General features: G+C 47.4%; 1 protein-coding gene across 2 annotated transcripts in view; it reads right to left on the bottom strand.

The window, feature by feature from the left end:
- RAB11FIP1 (RAB11 family interacting protein 1) overlaps positions 1–8,788 on the bottom strand; it is a 31,505-nt gene extending 22,717 nt beyond the window's left edge. For both annotated transcript variants that reach the window (XM_080796818.1, XM_080796817.1), the window contains exon 1: positions 8,350–8,788. In XM_080796818.1, the coding sequence (XP_080652944.1) occupies positions 8,350–8,726 (377 nt within the window). In that variant the 5' untranslated portion in view covers positions 8,727–8,788. The remainder of the gene's footprint in view (positions 1–8,349) is intronic.
- Positions 8,789–9,553: the final 765 nt, after the last annotated feature.

Raw genomic sequence — 9,553 nt, forward strand, 5'->3', positions numbered from 1 at the left:
TATGAAGATAAAACCACCCAATGTATGTCAAGCGCTGAGAACAGTGCCCTGCACTTAGTAAGCATTCGTAAGCGTTAGCTAAAACCCTTACTCAGCTGTAACCAGAGCAGACGTGCAATTTTATTCATAGTGTGTTGTACATTATTGCCCTCCAGTCTTCATACCTGCCACTTCTAAGGGCTGCAAGACCTTCTTCGAAGGGCACGTATACCATGGTTTACCCATTCAGAGAGTTCTCAGAAGGGAATTTAAAATACTAACATTTCTGACTGGCTGTACTCCTTGTTCTCCGACCTTATCCATCAAATCCGAACAACAACGGTATGCATGTGTAGGGAGGAGGAAAACACTCAGTTACAAAATCAGTCTGTATTACATCATTTCTAAAATTAAGAAGTATGTAAGAGTTTAAAAAACGCCGTGATCGGTATATATTTTCTGTAACTTACAGAGAAATTTACCGACCCTCAGATACAACTCTTCAGCACGGACAAGAAATAGAGGACTTCCAAACCCTTGTGGAGAGACGACAGGACGGCATAACTGACTGAAGTATCAGGATCAAGACCAGTGTTTTGTTTTATTTTATTTAATAAGTGTTATTTTTTAAGAATATCAACAAAATTTTTAGATTTATTTTTGCACGCGGGAGAGTGCATACCCCTTGTGCGCGTGCTCCCTCGTGCTCTCTCAAATAAGTAGAATCTTAAAAAGAAAAGGAAAAAAATCAAATAAATGGAATCTCTAAAAAAATTTAATAATTTAAATTTTAATTAATAAAATAATTTTTAAATTAGAAAAAATCAACATCTTTTTAAACATGGACGTCTACCCCTCCTATAATCATTTACTTGTCAATTTATTTTTTCACTTGATCATATCTCAAAAAGCCACAAATATTAATATTCTACCATCAGATCCCATATCTCACCTCTTGCTCAATGGGTCTGTCAAAGACAATCTCCTGGCGACCACGGGGTCCTTTATCACTGGCACAAAGCGACTTTAGGAATGGGACAAAAATGCAGTGGCCTGGTTCCCCATCTCTTGACCAGGACAAGAGAAAACAAACACATCCTAGCATAAGGGATCTACCAGTCTGCTCCCCCAGCACAGACAGATTCGCACTCCTTCAGTGAGATTTCCTGGCAAGGAAGCAGAGTACCGATGATTTATCTTGCAATCAAGCTAAGGCCCAAGAAGGAAAGGTGAAAAAACCCCACATTTTTAAATCCTGTTTTAACAACCAAGGCTTAGTAAAGATGAGAAGTGCCATTGACGTACCAGGAAAACCCCACAAGACCAGTGTTAGAGGGGGCAACACCCCTAAAGAAGTATCCAGGGGCCTGGCCCGCGCTAGGGCCCTTTGCACAGGACACCCATTCTTCAGGATCACAAGAGGCCTTTTCAGACCAGGCCTTCTGGAAGCCTTAATTGTTCTACCTAGCTTAGCCACCTCCTTTCTCATAAAAGAGTATTTAAAAAGTGAAGTGCATAGCAGCCACACCTCTAGAAAAATTTTTCTGGGATTCTTTATAAATGCCTCCCCTCTACTCCATACAAAGGCCAGCCTTCAGGAAAGGACACTTAATTACCACTGCCTTTTTTTCTCTCCACAGCCACATTCCTAAATGTGTCCCTTGGGGACACCCTGGAGACTAAAATCCTTGATTTTTCTCTAACAGATTATCTACAGACTTCTCCCTGCAGGAAAGGAATTTCTCATCTCATTAGTAGTTAAAAGCAGCTCCTTTGCCAAAGGCATGGTTAGCAGAAGGTAACCTGCTTCTTCAGTGTTAAGAAAAGGACTGGCAAACAAGCCACAGCCAAAACTAAGAACTGTTAAGAAGCAGAACTCTGCCTTCATACCTCGGTTGCCCCTGGTCTTTAATCCACTGGGCTGAACCTAAGATTAAACCCTTCTCCACATCTTTCCAGCAAACCGCCGACGGCCCTGTGCGAACAGGGACCTCAACCAATCATCACTCACTACCCTGCTCACTCACACAGATGTTTTGAGCTCCTGCCCTGGGTCACATGGCAGAGCACAGGACCAAAGTGGTCCCCACCCAGCCAAGGGAAAAGCAGGCAAAGCCAGGCTTGGTCTCCTGAGCCTGCCTGCTTTTGTGGATCGGGCCACAAGATCAGGACACCTTCAGGGGAGCAGTTCTCGCTGCCAAGTCTTTTCCAAAACATATGATCTTGGCAGGGGACTGATTTTCTTCAAAGGCCAATACAAGGGTCTGGGTGTTGATGTTGTTGGAATTCAAAGGCCCTAAGGCTTAGAGATCTGCAAAAAAACCAGAATCAAAGGCCACCCAAGGGGACTGCTCAGGGAGAAAGATAAGGCCTGAAATGACCTCTTATCACTTTCTCCAGTAGGCAAGGGCTTCTTAATCCCTCTGGAGCTAAGCCAGAGCTAGGGTCTCCAAGATTATAGAGCATGGACCACAGTTCTCTAGGACATATGGCAACTAAAATTGTAGTATTTTTTTTTTAAAGATTTTATTTATTTATTTGACAGACAGAGATCACAAGTAGGCAGAGAGGTAGGCAGAGAGAGAGGGGGAAGCAGGCTCCCCGCTAAGCAGAGAGCCCGATGCGGGGCTCGATCCCAGGACCCTGAGATCATGACCCGAGCCGAAGGCAGAGGCTTTAACCCACTGAGCCACCCAGGCGCCCCTAAAACTGTAGTATTTTAATAGATATCTGAGATTACTGTTAAGGGGGAAAAGAGTAAGGTCCACAAATCCATGTTGGGGTAGGTAACATTTTAATAAGCACATGTATTGCTTTTAAAGTAATTAGAACATTTTTAAGTTAATCGCTACAATTAAATGACATATCAGATACTATTTCTAAAAACCTCCCTCCGATGGTAGTTACAGAAACAGAGGTCTTTGTAACCAAAGGAAGTTTAAGCAAAGTGAAAAAGGCACAAGACTCCTTTGTACACTTACCTTCCCTAATGGGCAAAACATGTAAATGGGTGACTTACTTGTCTCCAGAGTTTTATTTTTCACTTATGGGTTTGTTTTTCCTGCTGTTATATATGAGTTTTTCCTTTGCTTAGTCCTGTATTCCTTGAAGCAGTGACTTCGTCGGCCATGTTAGAGCACACCAGGGAGATTTCGTTAGCTATGTACACTATTACAAAACAAAGACTTGGCCTGTATTAAAACTGTAAATACTTGGAGACACACACACACCCTGGTTTCAGTGGTGCTTCCTACAGAAGACTGTGGAGTCACAGGTGTCACGGCCCAAAGCAGTCTTTGTAATGGTGACCTCACTCCAGTATCATGGAGGCTGCTGGGGAAAGAAATCGCCACCACTTCCTGGTTCATTTTCAACAGCAAACTCTCCCTACTTTATTAGTTCATTTTTATCACTTCCTCTCTCTCACCCCCACCCACACGCAACCCATCACAAATCAGGCCAACTGAACCTCCAAAATATTTCTGAAATCTACCACCTCTGTCTACTTCCATGGCCGTCACCCTAGTGCAACCCACCACCATTGGTGGCCTAGATTAGTGTGACTGCCTCCCATTTGGCTGTCTGATTCCAGCTGAGGACTGCTTCAGATCCATTGTCCACCCAGTGGCCACAGTGATTTTTTTTTAAAATGCGGATCACAACACCCCTCTGCTTTTAATACTCAGGGACTTCCTGCTGCTCTTAAATAAAGCCCTGCCCTCCTCTTCAGCCTCAATCTACACAATCTCTCCAACTTCTCAGGAGTTCCTGCCTCAGGGCCTTTGCATAGGCATCTCCCTCTCCCTCAGGTCCCCTTCCTCTCCTTTTCACCAGAAAAATCTCTTTGTACTTAAGGTTATAAATAGCCTCAGAGAAGCTATTTGCCATCTCCTTCTTTAAGTCATGTCCTTCCCCCTCCATTCTCTTATGACACTCTGTTCTCTTCCTCCACAGTGCTTATCATAATACATTATTATTTATTCATGTGTTCATTTGTTTAACGTCTATCTTCCCCACAGGGCTCTGAGCTTCCTGAAAGTAAAGATCATGTCTGTTTGGGTCACTGTTTATACCCAGTGCCTGGCACATAGAGGTATTAAAAAATATTTACCAAAAACATAAGAATGAGATCTTGCCATTTGCAACAACATGGGTGGGCTTAGAGGGTATAGCGCTAAGTGTAGTAAGACAGAGAAAGACAAATACTGTATGATTTCACCTACATGTGGAATCTAAAAACCAAAACAAATAGCAGAAACAGACTCATCAATACAGAGAACAAAGTGGGTGGTTGCCCAGGGAGGAGGAAGTAGGGGGATGAGCACAATGGGTAAAAGGCAGTGGGAGGTACAGGCTTCCAGTTATGGAATGAACAACTCATGGAGATGAAAGGCACAGCACAAGGAACAGGAGGTGGTAATGTAATAGCAATGTATGTGACAGATGATAGCTACACTTGTGAGCGCCGCATAAAATCACTATGTTGTACACCTGAAACTAATGTATATTGTGTGGCAACTCTACTTCAATTAAAACAATGTACTAAAAACATAGATTTTAAAGACAAAAAAAAAAAAGAAAAGAAAAAAAGGCAGTTGAAACTTTCCCGAAGCTAACTGAATGTCTTAGAGATGAAATCATAATCAAATAACACCATGCGGGGACTTCTTCCCCATCACCAGAACAATGACTCTCAAGTCCCCTCCCTCCTCTTAGTCACTTCACTTCATGGCTTCAAGCAGGTTAGGGTTACTTCTCCCAGAGCTGACAGAGTCTCAGTCCCCGGGCATCTCCAGCATGGAGCTCTCAGCTTCCTACACAGGAGTGGGAGGGGACTGGGGCCCCTGAGCTGAGGAATGGTTTCCAGTAGGGCCCAATGTTATCTTTAAGGGGAATCCCAAGAAAGGAAAAACTTAATCAGTAACACTGCTCCAATTTGCCAACTTGTTACAAAAAATCCTAAATGCACTGAGGAGGCTTGACAGTACAGGCACAAACACTGACTGCTTATTATCTATCTCTCTGCTCATCTAAACCATTTCTCTGCATCCGACCCATCCAGAAAAACAACTATTGAGCCCTTATTTCTTTTTAATAACCCAGATTTCCTTTGGCAACTTACTACACTTATGCTTACTATATTTACAGTTCTTCAAAATCTCTAACCTTTATTAATATCCAAATCCTTTCATATGCAACCAAATTCCCTCTTGCATCTTCAAGAGGTGTAAGAAAATGACTCTCCATCACTCACTCTGACTTCCTGGCTGAAAGACTAGGGCAGTATTAAGTTTCATGATATTAGTTACACAATGGCCAGCCTGAATGGATGTTTTTTTAATCTGCCCCAAACAGATTATTTCCCCACATCTTGTTGCTCTTTGTACCCCAGAAAGTTTTTTTTTTTTTCCCCTTAGATCAGTCTAGGATCCCAAACTACCTGAGACTAGAGAGCTGAGCAGAGAATCCCACATGTTGGTTACCTGTTTCTGCCTTGCAGATTCATGTCTGTTTTATGATCATGAGACTTCACTGGTTCCCATTTAACCAAGGCCCAACTTTGACTTTGGGTCTTTAACAGGTAAGGATAAGTGCAAAATTAGTGCATTTCAACTGCCTCTTAAAGACAGGCGCCATAAACTCTTCCCTATCGAAAGTATCCTACCTATGCCTACCTATACCATAGGTCAGCCTCTGTGTGGCATTTTAAAAGATGTGTGTCATCACACTAAATTTGAGGTCTGCAAAATCTGAGCCCCGAAAAGCATATACTTTTGCCTCCAAATGTATGACAGATGAGGGCCTATCAAGAGAACCAAGGGAAATTCTAGCACAGTCAGCTCTTGACGTCTTGAGTTTCTGGACCCTTGACAATAGTCATACTCTACAGCAGCAACTCTTCTTTGCTCGAGATTAACACACATGCATGCACGCACACATGCGCACGCACACACACACATGCACGCACGCATGCACACAAACCAGGAGACCAAAATTTGAGCTTCTGTTTTGTTGCTGGTTTTTTATATCTAAGGTGGAGTCAAACCTTTAATAACTAGTTCAAATGACTTTTCTAACCCAACCAGTTTCTTTCTGGTAAACTTCCGCTTCTTGTTATATATCTCACTCTCCAAATCTCAGCTATCTCGAGCGCCCAAGGAACGTACTGCGGCAGCTGAGAGGCTTGGTTTAACTAGGTTCCCCTTGGAAAGTCCCAGGAAGCGGCAGATGGAAAGTTTACAATTTCACCTACTGCTGAGGTGGCAAAGAAGACTTTGTTTGCAATTATTGGTGGGGGGGAACCCAACACATCAACTAAGCATCACTTTCCTATAGGTTGATACTGTGACTAAGTGGTAATCAGCCCATACCGTAGAGATGGGAGTAACCATCTAGGTTCAGGGTTACATTGGAGAGGAGGACAGAAAGAAGATGCAGACCTCTGAACCCTTCCTAAAATAGGGAACTTAAGGTGGTTTTTGTTTCTCACAAAGCAGTAACAGAACCTTTTGAGTCTACACACCGGCCCCAGTAATCCAAGAGCCCAGAAACATTTTATAAATATCAATTAAGCCTGGCAACAAGCTCCATGTGTAAATAGGGAAATCTGAGTGTTTAGAGACGGAGCAGCCCAAAGCCTAACAGTGAGTCAGGACCACAGTAGGCACCAGACCCAGGAATCTGGAATCCTCCTCTCTGGCAGGGACACACAGTCTTTCAAGGGAATAAAATGTTCACCCAAGAAACAGACGGCAGAGACAGATGATAATATCCGCGCATCTTGGGACAGAACAAGACAACGGATGGCCAAATGGCGCCCAGTTGAAGCTGGAAAGGAAGCCAACCCAAGGCCCCAAATGTCAGTCAAATGGAAAATCAGCATTGCTTCAGCGCCTCCTCAGCAAAGGCACTGCTCACCTTATGGCTTGTAAGTTAATGCCAAGAGATACCCTATCCATCCTCACCTCAAGGCTCTCTATTTTTATCTGATTTGAATTCAGAAATGCCTATTCATCTTAGGCCAGATAAGTGAATCAAGTATTGCATTTGCAAGCATGCAAGCTGAAATTGGACCCACGATGCAGAAAAGGGAGTCTGGTAACTTCAAACCCTCTGTTTTTTTCCGTCCCCTTCACCAGGGAAAGTTAAAATACCATTTATATCTAAAACACCCAATGTGAATTCATGTGCTTCACAAGCTGTAGGAGTTGTGGTAATATGACTGATTTGCATATTTAAGGTCCAGCAAAGTAACCAATTAAGCCAAGGAGGCCAGCTTTTGGTACAGTACGTGAGCATAATCAAATGTTCCATAATCAAACGCTCCATGGCAAACACCTGCGAAAGAGAACAAATAAATGGGTGACACCTTGAAGTGAACTGGGTGGTGCCCAGCTTTCCCTGTGGGAGTTAGATACCCTAGCACACAACTCTAGACTGAGAAGCTACAGGTGAGCAGCCATCCTTTCAGAACAGGACCAGAGAGAACCCGACAAAGGTGGAGAAGAAACAATGTCTACCTCCCACTGTAGCTGGGCCAAGGGCAGACACAGGCTCTGACCAGCACTGGGAAATCCTTACTAACTTGGGGCTCATGGGAAACAGCGTTAAAAATTTTCAGTGTGAAAGTGAAGACCAAACTGTTCTAGCAGGCTTTGGGGCCCAGGGGGGTCGGGGAAAAAAAGGGGAAGAGGGAGAGGCAGATTCTCTTCACTAACCGGGTAGGCAGTAGTTGAGGTGGGGGTGAAGGTTCTACATCTCTGGGTGGCCTCCACCCCGCATTGTAATGCCCCAGCTCTGTCCCTGGGTGAGCCTCTAAGGCCACAGAGTGTCAGTGGGGTTCACCCTCCACCTTGATCCTCCCTGCTCCCGGATCCAGCCATTCCCAGCTCAGTGTCTAGGACAGTGAAATACCCAGGAGGCTTTCCACATAAGCCAATGAGTGTTTCAAACATCCACACTACCCACACTAGGAAGAAGAATTCGTCAGCCCACATGTATTTCCAATTCATCGAAAATTCATAAAGTGCTTACTAAGTTCCGGGCGCTGAGCGACGTCCCTACAGATTTAAAAACACCCCAGGTACTCCCCCACCCCCACCCCCAGCGCCAACTTCAAAGAGCCCACGCGCTGGGAGAGCTGCGGCGGGCCGACCCAAGGAAAAGTTGAACCTAGGTGAGACTACGATTATCATCCACGGGGATCCCTGACCAAAGGCCTCTCTCCATCCGTCCCCTTGGGACACAGCGGCGCGGTGACTGCTGCGCTCGCTCTAAAAGAATCTCAGCGCCCAGCCTCACGTTCCCCGCCCCGCACTGCCCCGCTCCCCGGCCCGCCGCCCCCTGTCCTCTCCCCCGGCCCGCACTCACTGGGTTTTCCTGCGCCCCTGGTCGCGGTGCAGCTCCCGCAGGTCCACCTCGGCCCGGCCCAGGAACTTGTCGAGGCCGAGCAGCGCGCGGTGCAACACGGTGAGCTGCAGGGTGGCGGCGGCCGCGGGCGCGGCCCCGGCGGACAGCAGCGGCGGCAGTTCGAAGGTGGCCTCCTCCCGCCACACTGGCGCGCCCAGGCTGCGCTCCGACACCGAGGTGGCGTACTTCTCCTTGCCCACCTGGATCACCGCGTACGCGTCGCTCGTGCCCCCGGGGCCCTTGGCCCGCAGGCCCCGCGCCTGCAGCACCGTCACCTGCACGTGCGTTGGGGACCACACGGACCCCGGCCCCCGGCCCGCCGAGGCCGCCAGGGACATGGTGACGGCGCTGCGGTCGGCTGCAAAACGAGTACGCTACCGCCGCGATCCGCGGCCTCTGCGGCCCGCCCCTCGGCCCCAGCCTCTTTAAGGCTTCCGGCCACGCCCCCTCCAGGGCCCGCCTCTCCCCACCCGCGCCGCCGCGCCGGCCCCGCCCACCCCACCTGCCCGCGCCGCGCGGGCCTCTGCGCCTCAGGCTGGCGAGCACCCGGGCGCCGGAGGCAGGCGCGGCCGGGGCGGGGCGGGGCTTGGAGAATTCCGGTACGAGGGGTGTTGGTTAAGGGACGGGGTCCCCAACTGCCAAAGGTCGTACGGCCCAACCGGAACTGACCGGGGCACTGCCTGGGGAGTCAGACCTCATTCCCAGTCTGGCACCGCCAACTGGCAGGTGTGTGAGTTGGCACAGATTACTTAACATCTTTTGGTCTCGGTTCCTTCACCCATAAAATGAGATAACAATCTCCTCCTAGTGTTGCTGTAAAAACGATAATGTAGCCCGGCACACGGCGAGCTCTCAATCAGGAGTAGCTGTGAGGGCGATAATGAACGCGATCCCAAATTCACTGCTCTTTTGATTTTGGCCAGCCGGTAGTTTACTCTGGAGGTCGGCGCGTTCTGGGACGCCGCCAGGTGGGTGGGGAGGGAGCCGGATCATCTGAGGGCCTGAAAAGGGGAACGTAAGGGGGTGGGGGGCGGTCAGGAGGTGATGTGGGAGTGTCCTACTATTTTGCCCTGCCCTCGCCAAATAAGGTGAGGCTAAGAGGCTAAATTAGGGAAGGGGAATAAAGGAGGAACTGAAAATAGGATTGCCAAACCAGACATCAGGA

The sequence above is a fragment of the Martes martes genome, assembly GCF_963455335.1.
Source record: "Martes martes genome assembly, chromosome: 2".
NCBI lineage: Eukaryota > Metazoa > Chordata > Mammalia > Carnivora > Mustelidae > Martes > Martes martes.